At 37.0% G+C, this 26899-nt stretch overlaps 1 protein-coding gene across 1 annotated transcript in view; it reads left to right on the top strand.

The window, feature by feature from the left end:
• Positions 1-26899, top strand: part of LOC150085996 (two pore channel protein 1-like) — a 312161-nt gene that overhangs the window by 4149 nt on the left and 281113 nt on the right. The window contains exons 2-3 of the mRNA XM_090374763.1: positions 18700-18851; positions 24318-24494. Of these exons, the coding sequence (XP_090230889.1) occupies positions 18700-18851; positions 24318-24494 (329 nt within the window). The remainder of the gene's footprint in view (positions 1-18699; positions 18852-24317; positions 24495-26899) is intronic.

The raw sequence follows: 26899 nt of genomic DNA, 5'->3' as shown, positions 1-26899 counted from the left end.
TTTTACAAGTGGGAACTTTGATCTTGTGTACATGGCACTTCAATAAATACTTTATTGGGCATTATACTTTATTAATTTCTTAATTATTCCTATTCGCACTTAACAAGAACAGGCACTGTTATAGTTATTTGTCATATTGCTTTAAACTCCAACTGAAAAGAAAGTAATTAGTTTATTGACAGAATGCTTGTATCGAACAGCCATTCTTTCACTAATAGGTAAGAGGGACAACCAACTGTGCCATGTTACACATGGGAAGAGTGGATAAAGAGCCTAGACATGATAGCAGAGAGTATATGATGAGAGCTTTGTTGATCGATTCCGGCCTGGAAAGATTGTGCAAGGCTCAAGGGGTAGAATTTTTTTCAGCCTGGTCTGTACTTGTTAACAGGAGAGACTGCTTCTACAGGAATGGGATACACTTAAATAGAAAGGGTGCAAGAATATTTGCTGATGCTATCGAGACAGTGTTAGGTGGGTCAGAAAACTGCTAGCTTGGGGGATACAAGGACTAATAGATTAACAGTAGCCACTTGCAGAGATGAAAGTGATTCTTGCACTGCTTCTATTGGAATGAGCAGCAGCCTGGAAAACAAGATGCAGGGTATTTGAGAGACTGCTGGGAGTCATTGCAGTACAAGTAAACACATGGGCTGTGTTAAGTTAGCTAAGAATAGGAACAGGTGGCATGTATACTTGCATGTTCACCAATGCTAGGAGTTTGGCAAATGAATTTGAGGTATTTCTCAGAACACCAAAGGCGGATATTGTTGGGATATCAGAGACGTGGTGTCACACAGATATAAGGAATGCAGAACTGGAATTTGGGGAGTACAACGTGTACAGGAAGGATAGACAAGATAGGAAGGGAGGAGGGGTTATACTATTAGTTAAGAAACATAAAATCCAAGGAAATGAAGCCAGTCGACATCACAGGACAGTGCAGTGTTAAGTCAGTTTGGTGTGACATAAGCACTGGGAGATAAAAATTGAGAGTAGGAGTGTGTTATAGGCCTAATGACTCTGATGAGTATAATAAGGAACTGTACAGGGAAATAGAGTGGGCCAGTAAATCAGAGTCTTATAATGGGGGATTTTAATTTCCCAGATATTGACTGGAATTTGGGGGTTGGTCACTCACACACTAGCAAGGCTTTTGTGGATTTATTGGATGATTGTTTTCTACATCAGCATGTTCGGGAGGCAACTAGAGGGAGTCATACACTTGATCTGATTATCAGTAGTGATTCTTCATGCATTAAGAATCTCCAGATACGGGAACCACTAGGTGGCAGTGATCACAGTGTGCTGAAGTGGGATTTACTCAAAGAGGTAACTACCATCAGGGGTAAAGAGAAGGGTTTTTGCTTTCGTAAAGGTGACTACGGTGGTCTGAGACAGTATTTAAATTCTATACAGTAGGACCAACTGATGATGTTACCAACAGCAAAATCAAAATGGGAAGCATTCAAAAAATTTATCTTGGAAGCTACTAGGCTTTACATACCGATCCACTGACCCAGCTGGTGGAGATGCTGAGGCTTTTGCAATTACTAATGATCTTGCACAGATTGTTCATTTACCTACAAGAATACCGGACAATCCTAATCATACAGCCAATACGCTTGATCTTTTTCTCACAAACAACCCTTCTAAGTACACGGTCGAAGTGAGAGGTCCTTTAGGCACTTCAGATCACAACTTGGTGATTGTCTCTTCTCCAATGGAACCTTTATCTCATGGCTATTCCCAACCTTGTGTTGTTTGGCATTACAAGAATGCAAAATGGGATGACCTGCGAGACTTCTCTTCCTTGGTCGGATTACTGTTTCAAAAGTTCTGATGCCAACGTTTGCTCAGATCGTGTTATTGAAATTATTCTTGCAGGAATGGAATCCTTTATCCCACACTCCACTTTAAAATCTCGTCCCTTATCTAAACCTTGGTTTTCCAATAAATGTGCTAAGGCTGTTCAAGAGAAGAATGTTGCATATCGTAATTGGCTTGTTTCCAATTCTTCAGTTTCATTTTCTGCCTACACCAAAGCTCGCAACAATTGTAAAGCAGTTATTAACCAGTCCAAACTAGAGTTTGAACAAGCTAAGAGTAGAAAACTTGCTTCTTGCCCTAATGGTAGCCGAGCATTCTGGTCTCTTGCCAAAGCTATTGGCCGCAACTTTTGCCCATCTCTGCTCCCACCTCTGTCGAAACCAGATGGTTCTGTTGTCACTTCAGCCAAGGATAAAGCTGACCTGCTAGCATCCCATTTTTCTTTCAACTCATGCATTAACGATCTTGGTAAAACACCTCCCACTATTCCCAACACGCTCCATTCAATGCCTCCTGTGGTCTTCCGTGAAAAGGATGTCAGAAGGATTTTGAAGAATCTTGATGCTAAGAAAGCTCCAGGTCCCGATGGTATTTCTCCACTTGTTCTCAAAACCTGTTCTCCTGAACATACTCCTATTCTTTGCAGCCTTTTTTCACTTTCTTATACCAAAGGTATTTTTCCTTCTGCTTGGAAATTTGCTCATATCCAGCCAGTTCCAAAAAAGGGTGACAAATCCCTCCCATTGCAATTACTTCTACGCTTTCTAAAGTAATGGAGAAATCAATTAACTGCCAAATTTTAAACTACCTATAAACTTTCCATCTGATCAACGATCGCCAGTATGGATTCCATCAGTGTCGATCCACTGGTGAGATTCTGGCTCATGTTACCCATTTATGGACTAATTCAATGGAAAGGTTCGGTGAAACACAAGTATTTGCTCTTGACATCTGAAAGGCTTTCGATCGTGTTTGGCATAAAGGTCTTCTAAACAAGCTTCCATTTTATGGTTTGCCAACTGTTTTTAGTAATTGGTTATCCAGTTTTCTCTCTAATCACTCACTGAGGGTGATGGTAGATGGCTTTCTGTCTTCTAACTTCTCCACTAATGCCAGTGTCCCCCAAGGTTCAGTTCTTTCCCCCACTCTTTTCCTCTTGTATATTAATGACCTTCTTCCATTGACTGGAAATCCTATCCTTAGTTTTGCCGATGATAGCACATTGCATTCAACTTTCCATTTTGAGAAACCTTATCCTGCTCAATCAGCTTCAACTTCTCGAAAATCTGCTACCAATTCCTTAATTGCCGATATTCAGGTAATTCTCCAGTGGGGAAAAGACAACTTAGTTGATTTCAACCCTTCTAAAACTCAGTCTTGTCTTATATCTCGCAAAAAGGATTCTTCTGCTCCTATACTTGTCTTTAGTGACACTCTGATTTCTAGGCAAAATGATATATCTCTTTTGGGGATTACCCTGACTTCTAATCTCGCTTGGCACAAGCAAATTACAAATAATGCTTTCTCTGCATCTAAAAAACTTGGTTTTCTCTTTCACTCTCGGCGTTACTTTTCTTCCAAACAGCTGCTCACTCTGTATAAATCGCAAATCCGCCCTGCCGTGGAATATTGTTCCCACATCTGGGGTGGTGCCCCTAAAACCTCTCTCTCAGGCTTCTTGATTCCCTTCAGAAAAGGGCAATTAAGTTAATTAATGATTCATCTCTAACAGTCTCTCCACTCGCTGTCTCATAGACATACTGTTTCTGCTGCATGCCTCTTCTACAGATACTTCCATGGGTACTGTTCTTCTGAATTTGCTTCTATAATTCCTGCTCTCTCTTTCAAAACAGTCCGAACACGTGCCGCAACCAGCCAACATCCATTTACTGTCCAACTTCAAACTCACAGAACCAACTTTTCATCTTCCTCGTTTATTCATTCAACTGCCGTTTGCTGGAACAACCTTCCTTCATACGTATTTCCTGAAAATTAGTCTACCGAATTTCAAGTCCAATGTCAACAAATATCTTCTTTCGTCTTCTCCAACCCAAGCACGGTACTAAGTACTATAGGTTCTAACTCCTCGTGTTTAGGGTTTACATAAAAAAAAAAAAAAAAAATACTAACTAAGAAATATTGTTCAAGAGTTAGGCCTAAATGGATGTTAGATGAACTAATGAGGCGTATGGCAGAGAAGAAAAATGCATGGGATACATATAAATTAATGGGTGACATGGAACCCTATGATAGATATAAGCTGGTCTGTAACCAAGTCACAAAGGAGATTAGGTAGGCAAAGGCAGATTATGGGAAATCCTTGGCAAAGGATGCAAAGAAAAACAGAGTTCTTTACCTATGTAAACTCCAGAAGGAAAGGGATGAATCAGATTGGTCCACTGGATATTGATTGTTCAACTGTTGATGATCCTGCTCAGGTGGCTAACAAACTAAATGAGTATTTTGCCTCTACATTCACCCATGAAGAGTTATTCAGGGAGGGGAATGCCAGAGGTGAGTTAAAGTCTGGTAGTGAGCTGGAATTTTGTAATAACTGAGAGGAAAGTGGAGGAGAAATTGTTGAAGATAAACATAAAAAAGGCACCCAGGGTGGATGGGATCTATCCAGTTATATTAAAGGAGGCAGCAAAGGTAGTAAGCAAACCATTAGCCATAATTATGAGAGCTTTTTTGAACTCAGGGGAGGTACCCACTGACTGGAGATGTGCAAATGTGACCCCAATTCACAAAGGAGGATCAAAGGGCAACGTAAGTAATTTTAGACCTGTTAGTTTAACTTCTGTTCCAGGAAAATGAATGGAGGCACTGGTTAAAGAAGCAATTCAGGATCATCTAGATGAGACTTCAGTTATAGTTGGGACACAGCATGGGTTTGTTAAGGGGAAGTCTTGTCTGATCAATTTGATTGGATACTATGATGTGGTCACAAAGGAAATGGATGCAGGGAATAATTTTATATCATATATTTGGAACTTAGAAAGGCTTTTGATACTGTTGCACATGGAAGACTGCTGCTATGGATAAAGGGATGGTTGAGTGGGAGAAGACAGAGTGGTCATCAATGGACACTGCTCATCGTGAACTAATGTTATTAGTGGAATCCCCCGGTGTTTAGTATTAGGTCCATCGTTGTTTTCTGTATTTATAAATGATATTGATGATGGTATATTAAGCTTAATGTCCAAGCATGCAGACGATACAATATGAAGGTTGGCAGGTTTGTTAAGGACACTAATGACAGTATGCTTCCGCAACTGGATCTTGAAAAGTTGAGCAGATGAACTGAGAGGTGGCAAATGAAGTTTAACATTGACAAATGTAAAGTACTACATATGGGAAGCAGCAACCCCAGAGTGACGTATCAACTCTGTGGTACTACACAGTGGTAGAGAACGAAAAGGATCTTGGGGTAATTGTGCAGGCAGATATGAAGTTTTCTGAGCAGTGCAGATGGTCTGCAAGAGTAGCTTATAGTGTCTTGTCAATGATATACAGGAATTTTTCTAGCAGGGATATGGAGGTGATTATCCCCTTATATGAGGCAATGGTCAGGCCAGACCTTGAGTACTGTATACAGGTTGGGAGGCCTCATTTTAAGAAGGATGTAGAGCTGTTAGAACGAGTACAGAGAAGGGTAACAAGATTAGTGAATGGAACAAAGGGTTGCTCTTACGAAGAAAGGCTGTAATTTTGTAAATTACAGTGTCTGGAGACTAGGCACCTGCGAGGTGATCTGATTGAGGTGTATAAAGCCTTGTATGGTTTGAGCATGATGATGGAATTCTTCCTCTTGCTCAGAATAATCATTTGAGAGGGAAAGACGGATGTAGGATAGATGTGTGGAAGTTTGCCTTTAGCCAGCAGGTGGTTGGTTGGTGGAACAGACTTCCATCCTTTGTTATGGAAGTTGATAGTCTAAACAAAATTTAAGGCTGAGCTGGACAGGTACTTGGAATGAATGGATGGGTGAAATTGGAGTGTTTTTTTTCTTTTTTTTGGCTGATGCTGCATAAGTTTGCTTTCTTGCATCATATGCCTCTACTAATGCTAAAAGCGTTTAAGATCTAACGTTCCTCTTTTAGCAAAATTATTTTACTGTTCTTTATTACTAAATTCAGGTTACTAGTCTGATACAGTCCAGTTTAGTTTCCTAAAACCATAACATGTTTTTAAAAAAACTTTTTTTAATTTATAGAAAAAGTTTATGGGGTTTGTGAATCCTGTGCTTGGATATGCTAATATTTCATCTTTTATTAATGGATGCAATACTTACCATATGAGTTTTTTTGTAAAAAAAAGAAATATTTAAAAGATGCTGTGCTTTTACACCTCATATCTTTTAAAAACGAAAAAATTAATTTTTTTGAAAATAAAATAAAATACTAAAAACACCTTTGACATTTTTCAACTAAAAAAACACGCAAAATTTAAAACTTGCATATGTGCATATATTTCTGCTTATTACATCTATAAATAGTTTTAAAATTTTTCAAAAATATGCATATATTGTATGCTATTATTCACTTCATTTTAAAATTTATTTCAAATTTGGTGCACCGTGAAATGCACAAAATATCAATATTACTCATTTCACTACTCTATGCCAAGTGACATCATTTTCTGCATTTCTGTGTTTATTATTCAAAAATAATAATGAATATTTCAAATGGATCTTTTAAAAAGACAGTTTATGATCATTAGAAGCTGCTACTAATTGTTAGATCATGTGGGAGAGTATTATAAATAACTTGAAACACGTAATTCTAAGCTTTGTAGCAGCCAGTTTCCATGCTAGTATTACCAGTTAAAATTAGAACAAACGTGGCGGAACTGTACCTGCTAGATACAGTCATGCTATGGTATGTGCAAATGTATTCACAAAGGGGGATCTAAGGGTGACACAAGTAATTACAGATCAGTTAGTTTAATTTCTGTTCTGGAGAAAATAATGGAGTCTCTGGTTAAAGATGCATCGTAGGATCATCTAGACCAGTGGTTCCCAACCTTTTTTGACTCTCAAACCCCTTTCAACATAATATTTTAAATGCGAACCACTAAACCTATATTCTCTCAAATCGAATATTTCTGAATTTTTATTATAAAATATTTCCAGTACTAAGTTTTTATAAATGCCATTGCGTAATAATAAAAATTATTATTGAATATTATTTATACTTTGTAAAGCAGTTATTAATCATTCCGAGCTAGATTTTGAACAGGCTAGGAGTAGAAAACTTGCTTCTTGTCCATATGGTAGCTGTGCATTGTAGTCTCTTCCCGCCAAAGCTTTTTTTTTTTTTTTTTTTTTTTTTTTTTTATGTGAACCCCAAACACGAGAGGTATTAGAACCTATAGTACTTAGTACCGTGCTTGGGTTGGAGGTTGAGAAGACGAAAGAAGATATTTGTTGACATTGGACTTGAACTTCTGTAGATTGTAATTTTCAGGAAATACGTATGAAGGAAGGTTGTTCCAGAAAACGGCAGTTGAATGAATAAATGAGGAAGATGAAAAGTTGGTTCTGTGGGTTTGAAGTTGGACAGTAAATGGATGTTGGCTGGTGGCGGCACGTGTTTGGACTGTTTTGAAAGAGAGAGAGCAGGAATTATAGAAGCCAATTCAGAAGAACAGTGCCCATGGAAGTATCTGTAAAAGAGGCATGCAGCAGAAACAGTGCGTCTATGAGAAAGCGAGTGGAGAGACTCGGTTAGAGATGAGTCATTAATTAACCTAACTGCCCTCTTCTGAATGGAATCAAGAAGCCTGAGAGAGGTTTTGGAGGCACCATCCCAAATGTGGGAACAATATTCCATGGCAGGGCGGATTTGCGTTTTATACAGAGTGAGCAGCTGTTTGGAAGAAAAGTAACGCCGAGAGCGAAAGAGAAAACCAAGTTTTTTAGATGCAGAGGAAGCAATATTTGTAATGTGCTTGTGCCAAGAGAGATTAGAAATCAGGGTAATCCCCAAAAGAGATATATCCTTTTGCCTAGAAATTGGAGTGTCACTAAAGATAAGCATAGGAGCAGAAGAATCCTTTTTGTGAGATATAAGACAAGACTGAGTTTTAGAAGGTTTGAAATCAACTAAGTTGTCTTTGCCCTACTGGAGAATTACCTGAAGATCGGCATTTAAGGAATTGGTAGCAGATTTTCGAGAAATTGAAGCTGATTGAGTAGGACAAGATTTCTCAAAACGGAAAGTTGAATGCAATGTGCTATCATCGGCAAAACTATGGATAGGATTTCCAGTCAATGGAAGAAGGTCATTGATATACAAGAGGAAAAGAGTGGGGGAAAGAACTGAACCTTGGGGGACACCGGCATTAGTGCAGAAGTTAGAAGACAGAGAGCCATCTACCATTACCCTCAGTGAGCGATCAGAGAGAAAACTGGATAACCAATTACTAAAAACAGTTGGTAAACCATAAGATGGAAGCTTGTTTAGAAGACCTTTATGCCAAACACGATCAAAAGCTTTTGAGATGTCAAGAGCAACTACTTGTGTTTCACCGAACCTTTCCATTGAAGTAGTCCATAAATGGGTACCATAAGCCAGGATATCACCAGTGGATCGACACTGACGGAATCCATACTGGTGATCGTTGATCAGACGGAAGGTTTCTAGGTAGTTTAAGAGTTGGCGGTTAATTGATTTCTCCATTACTTTAGAAAGAGTAGAAGTAATTGCAATGGGACGATAATTGGATGGGAGGGATTTGTAACCCTTTTTAGGAACTGGCTGGATATGAGCAAATTTCCAAGCAGAAGGAAAAACACCTTTGGAATAAGAAAGTGAAAAAAGGCGGCAAAGAATAGGAGTAAGTTCAGGAGCACAGGTTTTGAGAACAAGTGGAGAAATACCATCGGGACCTGGAGCTTTCTTAGCATCAAGATTCATCAAAATCCTTCTGATATTCTTTTGACGGAAGACCACAGGAGGCATTGAATGGACCGTGTTGGGAATGGTGGGAGGTGTTTTACCAAGTTCATTAATATATGAGCTGGAAGAAAAATGGGATGCTAGCAGGTCAGCTTTATCCTTGGCTGAAGTGACAACAGAACCGTCTGGTTTGGACAGAGGTGGAAGCAGAGATGGGCAAAAGTTGCGGCCAATAGCTTTGGCAAGAGACCAGAATGCTCGGCTACCATTAGGGCAAGAAGCAAGTTTTCTACTCTTAGCCTGTTCAAACTCTAGTTTGGACTGATTAATAACTGCTTTACAATTGTTGCGAGCTTTGGTGTAGGCAGAAAATGAAACTGAAGAATTAGAAACAAGCCAATTACGATATGCAACATTCTTCTCTTGAACAGCCTTAGCACATTTATTGGAAAACCAAGGTTTAGATAAAGGACGAGATTTTAAAGTGGAGTGTGGGATAAAGGATTCCATTCCTGCAAGAATAATTTCACTGACACGATCTGAGCAAACGTTGACATCAGGAGTTTTGAAACAGTAATCCAACCAAGGAAAAGAAGTCTCGCAGGTCATCCCATTTTGCATTTTTGTAATGCCAAACAACACGAGGTTGGGAATAGCCATGAGATAAAGGTTCCATTGGAGAAGAGACAATCACCAAGTTGTGATCTGAAGTGCCTAAAGGACCTCTCACTTCGACCGTGTACTTAGAAGGGTTGTTTGTGAGAAAAAGATCAAGCGTATTGGCTGTATGATTCGGATTGTCCAGTATTCTTGTAGGTAAATGAACAATCTGTGCTAGGTCATTAGTAATTGCAAAAGCCTCAGCATCTCGACCTGCTGGGTCGGTGTGACTAGAAAACGGAAGCCAGCTGGAGTTGTGAACATTAAAATCACCAAGGAAAATTACCTCACTGTTAGGAAAGTTGGACTGAAGAAAGTCAAGTTGCAACGAGAGGAAGTCAAAGAGCTCCAAGTGATTGGTGGAGTTCGGAGAACGGTAGAGACAACAGATGAATTTGACACAATGAGGTAGAGAGATTTTAAGCCAGAGAAGATCAAAGAGAGGAGATTCCAAATTGGCAAGTCTCTGACAGGGAATATCAGAACGGAAATATGCACAAGTACCACCTTTGAGGCGAAAGGAGTCATACATTGAATAATTTGGGCATCTGAGATGAGCAGTAGTTGAATCAACCGATAACTGAGATTCTGTCAGAAAAAGTACATTTGGTTTGGCAGACTGCAAGTGGATATGGACATCGTTGAGATTAGAATTGAGACCACGTATATTTGTGAAATGAATTAGGAAGTCCTTGGGAGGGTTAGATCTTTTTGCAGATAAGCTTGTTCTATTAGTTTGACAATTCATGGTGTATTCAATAGTAAGAAAAAGTGGGTGGGACATGCTGTATGAAGTAATGAAATTTTTGGATATGGCGTACATGTTGTAAGAATATACCCAGATCCTTGACATAACGTGGCCTCGACAATGCTCCTCGCATACACACTACTCGGACTCCCTCCAGTCACTATCTGGCAGAGTAGAGGTAGCAAGATTATACACTAGCTGATCCGGAAGCCTCCTAGAGAGTTATCAATAGGTTCGGTCCGGTGTACTAACTAGCGGCCGGCCTGCGAAAACCGTTTTAGAGCTGTACCCTCGAAATGTAAGGAATATTGGATCTCGCCACGACGTTCATCATAACCTCAAAAGTCATCAATCATACTGCATGATGGAAGAGATAGGGAAGGGTTGACCGGAACTTAGCTCTAGAGACTAAACATGGGTTTCACCACTTCAAGCCTCCAATAAGCAAAGTGGTGGTATTGCACCGGTTGATGAGAGTCATCTACCACCTAGTACTGCCTGGTAACATAGAGGGGCGGCATTCCTCCATGTGGTGTGGGCGCCACACCTCGACCCCTGCTTACGTTGGTTCATACCTGGGTGGTCGCCCACCATGTGCTCGTGCATGGAGGTTATACCCAGGATTACTAACAGTCCCACCATCGTGAAGGTGCAAGCAGAGGATTTGGCTGTCACAGAACGTCCGGACTTCGCCGAAATTGGGTCCACTTGACTTGAGTGTCACCCGAATATCAGTTCCATCAGCGTTTTAGACTCCCAGGTAGCAAGTACAGCTTGTCTGGCATATCTGAGAGAATGTCTGTGACAACCTCAAGGACCAATTGTAGCTTGGCTACAATTTTTGCCCATCTCTGTTCCCACCTCTGACAAAACCAGATGGTTCTGTTGCCACATCAGCCAAAGATAAAGCTGACCTGCTAGCATCCTATTTTTCTTCCAACTCATGTATTAATTTTTTTTTTTGTCCTTACTTTTATATGACCCCATATATAATATCCATTATATATGGGGTCAGTGTTTTTATTGTTTTGGCATGCAATTTTTACGGCCGGATGCCCTTCCTGATGACAACCCTCACCCATTATCTGGGTTGGGGATATGTGGTGGTCATTCCCTGACCTTCCGTATTTGGTGGTCATGGGCTCGAATCCCAGTCTAATCAAGACGCGTGTGCTACACTACTGCTCCTGGCTACGGAGGTGCCTTCCAACTCATGTATTAATGATCTTGGTAAATCACCTCGAACCATTCCCAGTACACTCCATTCAATGCCTCCTCTGGTCTTCCATCAAAAGGATGTCAGAGGGATTTTGATGAATCTGATACTAAGAAAGCTCCAGGCCCTGATGGCATTTCTCCACTTGTTCTCAAAACCTGTGGCCCTGAACTTGCTCATGACAAATCCCTTCCCTCCAATTATCACCCCATTGCTATTACTTCTACTCTTTCCAAAGTAATGGAGAAATCAATTAACTGCCAACTCTTAAAACTATCTGGAAATCTTTCATCTGATCAACAATTGCCAGTATGAATTCTGTCAGTGTTGTTTCACCGATTATATTCTGGCTTATGTTACCCGTCTATGGACAAATTCAGCGGAGAACGTTTGGCGAAACTCAAGCCATTGCTCTTGACATTTCAAAGGCTTTTGATCGTGTTTGGCATAAAGGTCTTCTAAATAAGCTTCCATCCTATGATTTGCCAGCTGTTCTTTGTAATTGGGTATCTAGTGTTCTCTCTGACCACTCACTGCTGGTGATGGTAAACGGCTTTCTGTCTTCTAACTTCTCCACTAATGCTGAAGTTCCCCAAGGTTCAGTTCTTTCTCCCACTCTTTTCCTCTTGTATATTAATGATCTTCTTTCATTGACCAGAAATCCATAGTTTTGCTGACAATAGTGCATTGCATTCCACCTTCCAGTTTGAGAAACTTTGCCCTGCTCAAACAGTTTCAACTTCTTGAGTATCCACTTCCAAATCCTTAAATGAATTACCTGATCTCCAGGTAATTCTCCAGTGGGGAAAAGATAACTTAATTTCAATCCTTCTAAAACTCAGTCCTGTCTTATATCTCACAAAAAGGATTCTTCTGCTCCTATGCTTATATTTGATGATGCTCCGATTTCTAGGTATCTATATATATCTGAGAGGTGATCAGGGTGATTCCCATATATCTCTGGGAATCACCCTGATCACCTCTTGGCATAAGCACATTACAAATATTGCTTCCTCTGCATCAAAAAAACTGGGTTTTCTCTTTCACTCTCAGCGTTACTTTTTTTCCAAAGTTGTTGACTCTTTAGAAATCGCAAATCCGCTCTACCGTGGAATATTGTTCCTACATCTGGGGTGGTGCCCCCAAAACCTCTCTCAGGCTTCTAGATTCCATTTAGAAGAAGGCAGTCAGGTTAATCAATGTCTCATCTCTAACAATCTCTCCATTCTCTGTCTCATAGACTTTCTGTTGCATGCCTTTTCTATAGATACTTGCATGTTCTTCTTAATTGGCTTCTATAATTCCTGCTCTCTCTTTCAAAGCAGTCTGAACACATGCCTCAACCAGTCAACATCCTTTTATTGTCCAAGTTCAAACTCACAGAACCAACTTTTTCCTTCTTCCTCATTTATTCATTCAACTTATATTTTCTGGAACAACCTTCCTTCCTAATTTTCCTGAAAATTACAATCTATAGAAGTTCAAGTCTAATATCAATAAGTGTCTTTTTCAACCCATGAACAGAACTAAGTACTATAGGTTCTAAAAAATTAACTATACATAACAATGATCCTTGAGAATGAAAAAAATTTAATATGGAAAACGTATTTATTTAACATGATATACTGTAAGAAAGCAAACTAATTATAAGTAATTGTGCAAGATGTGATTTCTTTCTATGGCAGTTCTTTACTTTTTATTTAATTTTATTTTACTGTATTGTTTATTATTAATTATATTTTGTAGTTTACAATAATATACCTATGTAAATCTAAGCAGACGCCATTACAGAATTTTTAGTGCAAACCCCCTGGAAAATTTTCGTAAACCACTGGTTGGGAACCGCTGATCTAGACAAGACTGCAGTAATAATTCAGATACAGCATGGGTTTGTTAAGGGGAAGTCTTGTCTGACAAATTTGATTGGATACTATGATGTGGTTACAAAGGAACTGAATGCAAAAAATAATTTTGATATCATATACTTTGATTTCAGGAAAGCTTTTGATGTTTTTGCACATGGAAGACTACTGTACTAATTGGAGCAGTATGGTATTAAGGGTAAGTTGCTATAATGGATAAAAGGGTAGTTGAGTGGGAGAAGACAGAGAGGGGTAATCAATGTATGCTGCTCTTCGTGGACTAATGTTATTAGTGGAGTCCCCCACAGTGATTGGATACTATACAACAAGAACTGGATGCAAAAAATAATTTTGATATCATATACCTGGATTTTAGGAAAGCTTTTGACACTTGCATATGGAGCAGTATGGTATTTAGGGTAAGTTGCTACAATGGATAAAGGGGTGGTTGAAGTCAGAGATGGGCAATCAGTGGATGCTACTCTCCATGGACTAATGTTATTATTGGAGTCCCCCAGGGTTCAGTGTTGGGCCTGGTGTTGTTTTGTATATTTATCAATGATATCAATGAAGATATATCCGGCAGTGCACTACTGCAACAGGATCTAGAAAATTTGGGCAGATGGGCTGAGAAGTGGCAACTGAAGTTTAACATTGACAAATGCAAAGTACTGCATATGGATAGAAGTAATCCCAGAGAAACGTACCAACTGTGTGGTACTACACTTAGGATGGTAGAAAATGAAAAAGACCTGGGAGTAATTGTGCAGTCAGATATGAAATTTTCTGAGAAGTGAAGACAGACTGCCAGAGCAGGTCATGAGGTATTGACAATGATATACAGGAATTTTTCTAGTGGGAAAAGGTCATTATCCATTTTGATAAGGCAATGGCCAGGCCATGCCTTGAGTACTGCATACAGGTCTGGAGGCCTAATTTTAGTAAGGATATATAGTTGCTTGAGTGAGTACAGAGAAGGGCAACAAGAGTGGTGAGGGGAATGAAAGAGTGGTCTTACAAAGAAAGGCTTAAGTTCTGAAAATTGCAGCATCTGGAGACTAGGCACCTGCGAGGTGATCTGATTGAGGTGTATAAGGCTTTGAATGGGTTGAGCAGGCTCAGTTCTGATGAGATTCTTCCTCTTGCTCACATTACAAATCTGAGGGGGGGCATAGATTCAAATTGAACCTGAGGGGTCATAGATTCAAATTGATGAAAGACAGTTATAGAATAGATGTGCAGAAATTTGCCTTTAGCCAGTGGGTAGTTGATTGCTGGAACAAACTTCCATCTGTTGTTGTGGAAGTTGATAGCTTATATAAATTCAAGGAGGAACTGGACGAGCGTTTAGAGGGAATGGATGTGTGAAATGGTTTTTTTTTTTTTGGGCTGATGCTACATAAGCTTGCTTTCTTGCATCACATGCCTCAATTACTACTACCACTGCCATTAACCTGGGAAAACAATAAATAAAAATTCAAAGCCATATCAAGCGAAAATTTTGTCTATGTTTGGGAAGGTACTGAAAATCATATTTTTATCTTCAGAATACAATTAATGCTGGTTTGTTATTTTGAAGTTATACCTCACAAGTGTAGCACCACTACTAGAGTTAAGGACCCAAAGCTATATGTTACCTTTTTGAGAAGTTTAGAAACATTTATATTTTAAGTAATGATTGGGATTATATTTCAATAGAGGTGTTCAAATAAAATGGTAATAATGCTCCCTTATGTTGAAAGGAAAATGTAATGCAGAGAAGCATTTGTTATAATAAGAGGTGTGGCTATTAAATAACAAGACTGTTGCAATAAAATAAATATAATGAAATATTTTGTACCTTACAAGTCATCCCCTTCAAAATAATTGCCTTCGGCTTGCACACACTGTTCCATACGTTCCTTCCAAGCACAAACATTTCTGGAATTCATCTTCTGTAAGCTCTTTTTAACACTTTGGTTGTTTTTTTTTTTTTTTTTTTTTCCTGGATGTCTTCAATGAACTGGAAATAGGTTTCCTTAATTGCACTTTTTAGTTTAGTAAGAAAAAGGTCAAGTGGAAAGAGAGGAAGTCAGAGTTTGAAATGATTATTGGAGTCAGGAGAACGACAGAGGCAACAGATGAATTTGACCTAGGTCTGGCAAATATAGTGCATTTTTGCACATAGGGATTTGTTTTTTGGCCAAAAACTGGTGAACAGAGAGCACATTGTGTGCTGGAGCATCGAACCATCCTTCCACAATTCTGGTGTCCTAATTTTTCACACATCTTTGTCAGAACTTCAATGTAGCATGTTTGAGTGATGGTCTATTTGGTGGGACATATTCAGCCATAATAATTCATTTGATATTAAAGAAAATAAGAAGCATGGTTTTCATTTTGATTTTGAGATTCTTGCTTTTTTTTTTCTGGGGGATTGTTTTGTCTGAACAGTCATGTTGCAAGTAATTACGGTACTCAGCAAGTCTGGCTCTTCTTCAGTTTTTTTCGAAATATCTTCATAAACTTGGAATCTTCTCATTCTTTGATCTTGGTTCAAAATTTTTGGCACCATCTTGCCACATGCTTTTCTCATGCCTAAATTTTCTGTTAAAATTTGACTGTTTCTTTGTCCATATTGAGTTCTTATGCAACCATTCTAATGCTTAAACAATGATCATTTCTAATCATTGTCCTTACCTGGTCCACATTTTCATCGGTTTTAATGGATATAGGACAGCCTGGTTGTTTGTAGTCTTCCACTCTTCCTTCTAAAAATCTTTTATGCTAGCCATTCAAATGTTCAATTCAAATGTGTAATAACTTGTCCCCATAAACTAGACACGACTCAACTTTCAGTTAGTGTTTTGGTAAAAATTTGAGGTTGATTCTTTTTGGCTATCATTTTTCCAGCAAACTGCAAAAAAAAAAAAAGTTATGAAAACCTGTCTCACTGCAATACAAATGAGTGTGTTGGAATGTGACTTGGCAGTTATTTGCCAAGTCACATTCCAACACACTCATTTGCATTGCACACAGCCACTACACATGAAGTGCCACCCATTTTATGGGCAGCACTTCATGTGTAGTGGCTGTGTGCAGTATTGTTATTTAATAGCCACACCTTGTATATATTTTGTTTGATAAGGCACATTTATAGATGCATCACCTTAGCATTAAATTATTTATACATATTTCCAAGTCTGTCAATACTATAGGATGTAATTGTTCAAAAAAAAAAAAATCTTATTTTAACTTTTACTGCATATAAACCTCTAAAAATGATACTTTATTAAAACCTTGTTACTGTTATATTAAAAAGCTCTTTGGTCAACCATCTTATCTGGCAAAGCAGAAAACACTTTCCTAAAATCTGCTGCTCCATAACTATCCTTTATGATAATCAAATTTCTCTTTTGTTGATACAAACATTGCACTTATAAATGAAATAAAAACTTCTTTACAAAGATAACTCATTTCTCTAAATAAGTTGCTGCATGCAAAAACTAGACAGTAAAATTTGTCATTGTAAATAAAATAAAATGCCATGTTCATCATCATCATCATCATCATCATCAGCCATTTTCAATCCACTGCAGGATGAAGGCCTCTCCAGCAACTTTCCAGTTCCTTCTGTTTTGAGCACTGGACATCCATTTACTACCCAAAAACTCATGAATTTCATCTATCCATCTCAGTTTTCTTCTAGCTCCTCTTGGGTACCATTCTGTTATTTTCTTAGTCCATCTGTCATCATGTCTTCGAGCTATGTGTCTTGCCCAAGACCATTTTAGTTCTTTAGTTTTGATAAGAATGTCCTTTACTTGAGTTTGCTGCCTAATCCATGTGTTTCTCTTCTTATCTAACAGTCTGATTCCCAATATAATTCGTTCCATTCTTTGCTGTGTAGTTCTCAGCTTCTCTTCCATTCTTTTGGTGAGTGCCCAAGTTTCACTTCCATAAGTCATGGTGGGGAGTATACATTGATTCATTATTTTACGTTTCAGACAAACTGGGATATTGCTCTTCAGTATGTGACTATATTTCCTGAATGCTATCCATCCAAAATTTATTCTTCTCTTGACTTCCAGCCATTTATCATTATTACAACTAATAACTTGTCCCAGATAAGTATATGACTCCACCTTTTCAATTACTGCTCCTTCGATCATTATTTCCCTTTCCGTGGCATACTTGTTCATCATTACTTTTGTTTTAGCCATATTCATCTTTAGTCCAAAATCCTTACTAACTGTGCATAACTGATTAAGATTTTCCTCTAATTCTTTGGGATCGTGGCTTATAACCACAATGTCATCTGCAAATCGTAAATGGTTTAGGTACTCTCCGTTCACATTGACTCCTTTCTGCGACCAGTCTAATCTTCTGAAAGCTTCCTCAAGGGCAGCAGTAAACAGCTTCGGAGATATTGTGTCTCCTTGTCGAACTCCTTTCTCGATTTTAAATTTGCTACTATCTTTGTCTAGTCTAATAAAGGAGGTAGCACTCTCATAAATGCTATGTTATTTCCTTTAATTCATGATTATATAAGTTGAAAATGTCCAGTTTTAATTTTAAAGAGCTTGGGAATCAGCTTTAAACAGAACATAGAAGAGTTGCATAAATTGAATATGGCTGTTTGTTGTTGTTTGGTTTTTAGGAGCATTAGCAACTAAGGCCATATTGCTCCTGGGATATGCGGTGATCATTCCCTGACCTTTCCGCATCCTCCGTATTTGCTGGTCACGGGCTCGAATCCCGGTCTAATCAAGAAGTGTTTGCTGCTGCTGCCCACCTGGCTACAGCGGCTTGAATATGGCATGACCAAATATTTACAAACTCCTTTTTCTCTATATCATTTGCTTTTCTCTTTATTTATTTATTTATTATTTTTTTTTAAATGTTTTGCTGGTCAAAAAGATTATATTTTTCCTACTAACACTAAAAATAAATAAGCAGCAAATTGACAAAACACCTAAGATTTTGGAGTAATCATAGTATAACAGAGTGAGTTTATCATCATGATACTGTGTGCAAAGAAGACAGTGAATAACAGTACTGAACAACAAAATAAAAATATTAACTGAATATCGATAATTATGAGAAAGAACTAGTAGATAACTTGAGAAAACGAGTACATAAAAAAAAAAAAAATGAAAAACTGTCTAGGACTAGCACACTCTTGTCACTTTTTCATTGAGTGTGATAGTCCCAGACAGTTTTGTTTTTTTTATGAGAAGAAATACTAATTGTAACAAAATGCTTATGAAATTCCCTCTCAAAATTGTTTGTATAGCTTACTTTAAAGATTTTACAGTCAGTTGTTTTAAAAAAAGAAAAACTTCTTAAATTATTTTTCAAGTTTTAAATGGTGTTATATACTTTCATTTGCTTTAAATTGTTCTGAAGTTCAAAAGGAGTCACCCATTTATTTACATTTAATTTAAACTTTAAGGCATTCTTTTAAATTTTCATTTAAGAAGATAACTCATTCTTTTGTAGGTATCGTTGAAATCCCTCATGATATTCATCACCTCTTTGAAGAAGCAGCATTTAATTACACTGAACTCCAGCCACCTATTGAAGATAGCTCTCGAGAAAGTATAGTTCACACATGGGAAATGAATTATCATGAGGCAGCTATATATTTAGAGGTACAGTTTTAACTTTTATATACCAAAATTTTTAGTATATTTAATTTCATATTTATTTCTACATAATATAAAACAGGGTATAAGTGTGTTCAGTTTTTAGAATAAGTTCTGAAATTATAATTGAAGCAATTCTTTAAAATCGGTCTTTATTTCTCAAAGAGAACAGTTGAACATATTGCTACGTTGATGTTTTGCAATATTAAGACATTAAGAGTAGAAGATCTGCAGACTTACCTGACAAGTAGAGGTCAATGTTGAAAAAAAATCGCAAGTTAGGTTAAATTTGAAAGTGTCTGCTGAGGCACAATAGGAGGGAGTATATGATAAGTGCCTTGTTAATCAGTTTGACCTGGAGAAGATGTGCAAGGCTCATAAGGTAGAATTTTTCTCAGTGTGGTCTGTGCTTGTTAAGAGGCGAGACTTTTTCTACAGGAATAAGAAAAGGTGCAAGAATATTTTCTGATGCTATTGATGCAGTGTTAGGTGGGTCAGAAAACTACCAGCTTGGGGCAATACAGTGACTAACAGATTAGCAATAGCTGCAGGCAGATGTAAAAGTGATTCTTGCACTACTTCTATTGGAATGCATAGGCAGCCTGAAAAGCAAGGTGTTGGGGATTTCAAGAACTGTTGGGAGTCATCGTGGAACAAGTAAATATGTGGGCTGTGTTAGGGGAAACTAAGAGTAAGGACAGCTGTATGTACACCAGTGCTAGCAGTATAGTAAATAAGTTTTGATGAATTTGAATTGCTGCTGAAGATATCAAATGCAGACATTGTTGGGATTTTGGAGACCTGGTCACTCAGATATAAGGGATGCAGAATTTGAATATGGGGAATGCAACTATATACAAAAAGGACAGACAGGATAGGAGGGGGGTTTCTTTTAGTTAAGAAATGCACAAAATCTAAGGCAATGCATCCAGTTGACATGGGTGACCAGTGTAATGTTGAGTCAGTTTGGTGTGACATAAGCACTGTGAAAACAAAAAATGAGAGTAGGAATGTGTTATAGGCCTAATGACTCTGATGAGTACAATGAAGAACTGTACAGAGACATAGTGGGCCAGTAAATCAGAATGTTTTATAATGGGAGATTTTAACTTTCCAGATATTGACTAGAACTTGTGGGGGGTTGGTCACTCACATACTAACAAGACTTTTGTGCATTTATTGGATGACTGTTTTTTACAGCAGCATGTTAGAGAGGCAAACTGAGGGAATAATACTCTTGACCTGATTATCTGCAGTGATTATTTTTGCATTAAGAATCTGCAGGTAAAAGAACCACTAGGTGGCAGTGATCAGTGTATTGATTTGGGAGGGATTTGCTTAAAGATGTAACTACCATTGAGGTTAAAGGGAAGAGTTTTAGCTTTTTTAAAGGTGACTAGAGTGGTCTCGGACAATTTTTAAATTCTATGCAGTGGACCCAATGTTACCATCAGCAAAGTCTAAATGGGAAGCATTCAAGGAATTTAATCATGGAAGCTACTAGGCTTTTCATACCAACTAAGAAATACTGTTCAAAGTTTAGGTGTAAATGGATGTCACATGAACTAATGAGACTTGTGACAGAGAAGAAAAATGCACGGGATGCATATAAATTATGAGGTGCCTATAGTAGATACAGGTGAAACCCATTATAACGCGATGCTCGGGGTTCATAGAATCACATCGTGATATAAATGGGATTGCATTAGAAAATTCTAGCCATTTTTCACCATTCAAACTTCATACGTACTATCAATTTTGATAGTCTCTTTTTTGCACGATAATTGATATACTATGTTTAAGAAAAATCACACAAAGAATAATAATGGAAATAATATGCAATTGTTTTGTTCCAATCTTTTATCGATGCACTGTAAAATAAAGTATTGAAAAAGACCAATATGCATGTTAAATGTACATAAACGCGATAAACACACTTTTTTTGTCATAAAAACAAACCAACTCTCACAAAGACTGCTTTTCCACATGGTTGTTTTGACTGTTACGTTTGTGTTTTGAAATTAACAAACTGTCTAATTCGGGAGAAAAAGATGACATATATCTTGCAGAATCATCAGTTTCTGCCTCTAGCAGACATATCCTGGTCATATTCCACCTATCCATATTGCAAAATCTTTTTCTCCTGACAATAGCTACTCCTTGTGGGCCAGCACTTACTGCCATGGAGTATTTCATTGTCTTGTGATTCACAAGTATAATCTCTAGTGCTCGAGTCCCTTTTTAATTTCTTTGAGCATGTCAACTCTGTTCCTTAAGCCCTCATGCTGAATTGGCATTATTCTCTTCACATCCTCTGCAATGAAGACATAAATAAATCCCCATTGGCCATATCATTACCCACTATAGATTACTCTGCAAAAAAAGGTTACAAGCAGCACGTTGTATATAGCTGTAATTTGCAAGAGAGCCGCTATTGACGGTTCCCTCCTGAGCCAAAGCATTCCTGCTACTTTGAGCTTTTTTGCTTTGCTGCTCTTGTTTTCAGCATGATTTTAGTCTAAATTAATTTTAAAATGCCACATGAACCAAGACGTAAGAGTAAAATAATGCTGCGCTGTTCCCGGATTATTGTAGTACAAACTACACTATTACATTTCTAAACAATGCTGTTGACTTTCTAAATGCTCAGGTAAATACAATTTAATAAGTTAATCTACATGATTAGGACCTATGAGCTAGTTATTTATTACAATTCAAAATACTGATATTAACTGCAGTAGTGTATTACACTTCAAGTTACTAGGTATGAGGCGCTTCCGTAGCCAGGTGGGTAAGAGCAGCAGTGCATAGCACACACTTCTTGATTAGACTGGGGTTCGAGCCCATGCCCACCAAATATGGAGGATGTGGAAAGGTCAGGGAATTACCACCGCATATCCCTGGAGCAATATGGCCTTAGTTGCTAATGCTCCTAAAAACCAAATAACAAACAACAAACAAACTAGGTATGAGATAATGATGTTTTCACCAAATTACTGAGTTATTAACAAAGGTTCTATGAATATTAAGTTTTAACTTATTAAATTCTTAGCTAAATTCAAAAATAAGATAACATACACAATCAAGATAATTAAAACTATTTATTAAATAAAAGTAGTATCTTAATTAAGTAAAATAAAAGTCAGTTTTCCAATAACATTTAGAGCTTTTTGTGCTGTTCTTCTGAGCTTCCTGCACACATGTTAAACCCAGATTGAACAACTTTTACAACTGTTTTGACTAAGTATTATCACCAGAGACCATTGTTCCCTCTAATTCATTTTTCCAATGTGAAGAATGAGTATTGCTTTGTGCAATTACCTTATGTGGTTCCTTGGCTGTTCTCTGTACAAAAGTAATTAATGATTATTATTAGATGCAGTTTTTACATGAATTGTAAAATAAACAATTTGATAACAAATAATCATAACTATTAAATTAAATAGATCTTACATAAAATGATATAAAATGAGCTTTATGAAATCATTCTTGACAGTTTTAACATTTTATACACTGCAGAGTAAACATTTGGAAAATAATCGTTATATACCTCTCATGCATCCTTTACTGACAGTAAGACAATGCAATCTCTTATCAGTGAGGGTTAGGAGATGCATTTTTTTCAAAAAAAATAATTTCTTTGAATTGTTTGTTTTGTTCTTCTGAGCTTTCTGCAAATATTGTTCTTGACAGATGCAAAATAATTTCTATTCCAGTAATAGAAATGTGTGAAACTTGCATGAGAGTGGGAGGTCCCTGGCATGTTGGGATTCAGGTGCAGCCATGTTCAGCTACATTCCAAAATGTAGTGTACAACACTTCCAAAACCACTGTGCAGGTATATACAGCTCAGAGGGAACCCTGCTAGATACCACTCCCTATTTGACAAGGGACCAGTTAGTCATGAAACTGGTTGTTATAGCCATGTTTCAACTTTTAAACAAATGGCCAATTACCTTTCGGAGAGGCCATTTATTTGATAGCAGTGAAATACCAGGGAAATTCATTGAAAGGCAAGCTTATTCTGTTATCAGAATTAACACTACTGCATATTTTTGTAGTTTAAATCCTGTAATCTGCAAAAAAAGATGAATGGACAAGGTAGTCCTGTAAATATCTTATTAAGAGAGAGATTGCACATTTTTGCTTGGATTCCAAAAGATAGGTGCAATCAGTGATGTACAGTTCTGAATTTCTTAATGTTTCTGGATTGTAAAGTGCCATATTTTACAGAATTTACTATATATAATATGTTCATCAAAGTGATTCCTATATTAAAAAGGGATTCGTGGTGGACTGCCTGGCTTTTTTTTTTCCCTACTTATTACACAATTTGTGTGCATGTTATGGGTATATGCCTAACCCTGTGGGATTATCCTTACCTATACTACTTCTCAGTCTTCCTACAAGCTATTTTTGCATAAAAATCTTTGGTTTTTAAATTTTGAAATATAAACTGTGTATGATGAATTTGTGTTGGGAGGATGTGCTAAGTGAGGATTACATATATATGAAAATAATGATATCAACTTTATTATTGTTGTTTTTATTATAGGCTGGCCTCGATTAATGCAATTAATTCGTCCTGCGAGCCAATTGCGGAAAACAGAAACGTATTGATCAAATATAACAATCAGTAGGAAAAATTATAATTGGTCCGTGACCTTCAGGAATGTCCATAAAGAATTTATGGACATTCCTGAACCCTATATACCATGTAAAAGATAATGAAAATGATTATAGAATTAAATGTTTATTGCATAAAATATACAATGAAGAAACTATTTGTTACAGAAATATTTGAACAGTGTTGACTTTCTTTTTTCATGCTTCTTTTGATGTTAGGATCAACGTCCATTACTTTTTGTTTGAGGTTCTCTGCGATACGAAAGATTTCACCTAGTTCTTTTACTGTTATCCCCTTTGCACTAACATTTTCATCTGACTCATTTAAAAAATAAATTTTTTTGCATTTAAAAATTATAATTTTTAAAATTCTGATTTTAAAAAATTAGAATTTTTAAATGCAAGTCTGTGCGTGACTTTATTAGCAGGAGACGAACAAGTAACACATCCACTTCCGATGGTTGGTGGAACACACCAAGGTGGACAGCGGGCAAACACTTGTTTATTGCCCGCCCAAAGCACGGTAAGCTTAGTGCATCAAATCTTTTTAATTACCACATAAAAAAAAGATCACGTTAGCTGGAAATTTGCATCGTGTAAAGTAAAAAGTGGTATGATTTTTTTCAAATAGCGGTAACTGAAAAATGCGTTAATTGAACTCACATTATGCAAAGCTTGTCTGTATTTATTTTATTTATTTTATTATTTTTTTTGATGGGAAGATTTTACTTTTTTTTTCTGCTAACTGTTCTCAAACTTTCTGAGATTAACACTTTAAGATTACATATCCATTTAGTAATGCGTGATGAATAAATATTAATTGAGTTATTTTATCATTCCTTCTAGGAAGGAGAAAACAACGACAAGTTTGATTTTCATCCCAGAAGCAGAGAAACTCTTCCAGCATATTTATTAGTGCATAATTATTGGTTTTACATTTTGGATCTTGTGGCAGCACTGGTTTTGATGGGTTTGGCACTTATGGAGAAACCAGCTGTGCCAGGACTTGCTGTTGCTGAAGGAGTGAGTAGTTTCCTATTAATAACAACACTTAATGTATATAATAGGTGTTTATTCAAAAATGCAGTTTCTGTAGATAAATACAACTAATTATCTGTTGGGAAATGGTTACTACATCTTATTCTAATGTAGTATTAGAAGCACATTGTCATTATTTCCCTTGAAACTTGCCTTTTTTAGGTTTTATGCTGTCTTCAGAGTGTGTGTGGACGTGTTCCAGTGAGCAGATTTCCATAAAATTTTATATGTGGGCCTTTCAAAAAAAAAATCTGTTAAGCCATCCTAAATTTAATCAAAATCAAACTAGTAGAAATTTGGCAGTTTTTATTTTCCTTAAGAAAAATTCAGATTAACACCAAATTCTCAGTGTGTGTTCTTCATAGTCCTTTGGAAGGTTTTTGGATTCATGCCACTTACCTCCATGTGATGGGACTGGAAACTTTGGGAGCAAGTTAACCCTCAAGGTTAAAAAAAGCAAATTCTGACTGACAAAATCGCCCCCCCTCCGAAGAAAAAGGTTTACAGATATGCATTCACAAACTATACTGTCATTCTTAATTTGTTTTGTGCCTTATTGAAAATGGGTGTTTGGAAGAATGTCTTCATTCTTTATTCAAAAAGGTCTGGAAGGACTGGTAAATAGGAAAGCATATCTGATCTAGACACATTATAGATTATTTTAAATAACAAATTTTGGAGGGATATCCATATTGGTAACATCCCACATTACATTTAATTCCTTACAAGGAATAGTCTGAATGGGATTTTCTAGAAGAAAGAGATCAGCAATGTAATTTAGAATCAAGAAGTGATGAGCATAAAATGATTTTGGTTGTAGAGATGGAAAGATAGTACCAGCAACAAATCTGATCCTTGCTTTTAATGCACATAAACTTTCTGAAACAGTAAAAGCATGGTATCTGATTGTACTTATCTGTATAAATTGTGGATCTGTATAACGTGATTGCAGTGGTTTCTCAGTTATATACTGACATGCCAAAACTGTAGTAAAAAGGGGGGAAAAAATGGTCATCCTGCCTACTGATGAACATGCAAGAATAGAGAAAAAAAAAAAAAAAAAAAATCAGAAATATAAAACAGAGCCTAATACGGCATGTCAGGAAGTGAGAGAGATAGACACAAACAATCCCTACATGCAGATTGTGACCACATCTAACTCAAGTGCAGACAGAAATTACAATACCTCCAGATTACAATACCTCCACTTGATTGGTGCTTACTTTGCACACCACTTCAAAAGAGCATGAACAAATGCTGAATACGTACTTTTTGAACACTGTTTTCATATATTTATATATACAACAATAGTGGCGAAGCTTGTTGAAAATTAAAAGTCTAATAAAAGCCAAAAATCAAAGTCAACAAATGAGCATTCTTACCTGATAAATATGGAATGGATGAATATAGAAAACACAAATGCACCCAGTAAATTAAGAAATTTTTATTGAAGTGGAATTTGATAGTATGAACCAGAGCTGTAACACTCAATACATTCTACATTTGATACTCTCCAGCAATTAAAATGAAAAAAATCAAAAATCTTACATTACAGTAAAAATAATTAAATTTATTGAACACAATTAAAAACCAGTCTAACGCCATTAAAAATTAAATTAATTAAAAGAAATTTAACGAGAAAATTAAAATGATTTTCCTTCCTGAAGCTGCAACGCTTTTCGACCATATGTCGTGATCACAGGAACGGAAATTACCGAATGGGGTGCACGTGAAACTTACATAGGGATTATTTGTCATCATGAATGTGGGTAAAAGCCCTGTATCCATTCTTCACCCCCCCCAAAAAAAAAGACGGAAAGAAAAGGTGAAAGCAGATACATAGAAGGATTGTTTTCTTCATAAGCAATCAAATGAAACCAAATAATGGACAAAATGATCAAATGAAACTCTCGAGATCAGTACACCACAGTGTCCAATTTCGGCCTATGCAGCGTATACCAATCTGTCTTTGTTTTCAGATGTACGGTAATACCCCGAAGTTACGTGATAGGTGGGTCCGACGAAAATCACTTAAGTCGAATTTGCATAAGTCGGGGTACAACTTTGCATATAAATACGTATAAATTTTGTTTAATTGGGATCAAGGACTAACTAGTTTAGAAGAAAAATATTTAATAAAATTGTAGTTATTTATACATATTAATACAAAATATGTATTAAAAAATAAATGAGTTACGTAAAAAAGTTATTTCGATGTCTATGGCTTCATAAAATCTAACAAATTCGTCTGACGACACAGCGCCTTCTTTTTTTCACACAGAATTTTTTCGTAGCAAGTTAATTTTTTTGTTTCTTGCTTTGTAGCTATAACGCGTTCTTCGTTGGAGTCTGTGTTCTAAAATTTTTAAGCCCTTTTCAATTAAGCTGAG

This window comes from Mastigoproctus giganteus, chromosome 5 (assembly GCF_048544385.1).
Source record: "Mastigoproctus giganteus isolate SK-2022 chromosome 5, ASM4854438v1, whole genome shotgun sequence".
NCBI classification, from domain to species: Eukaryota; Metazoa; Arthropoda; class Arachnida; order Uropygi; family Thelyphonidae; genus Mastigoproctus; species Mastigoproctus giganteus.
This window is presented reverse-complemented; position numbering and strand designations above follow the sequence as displayed.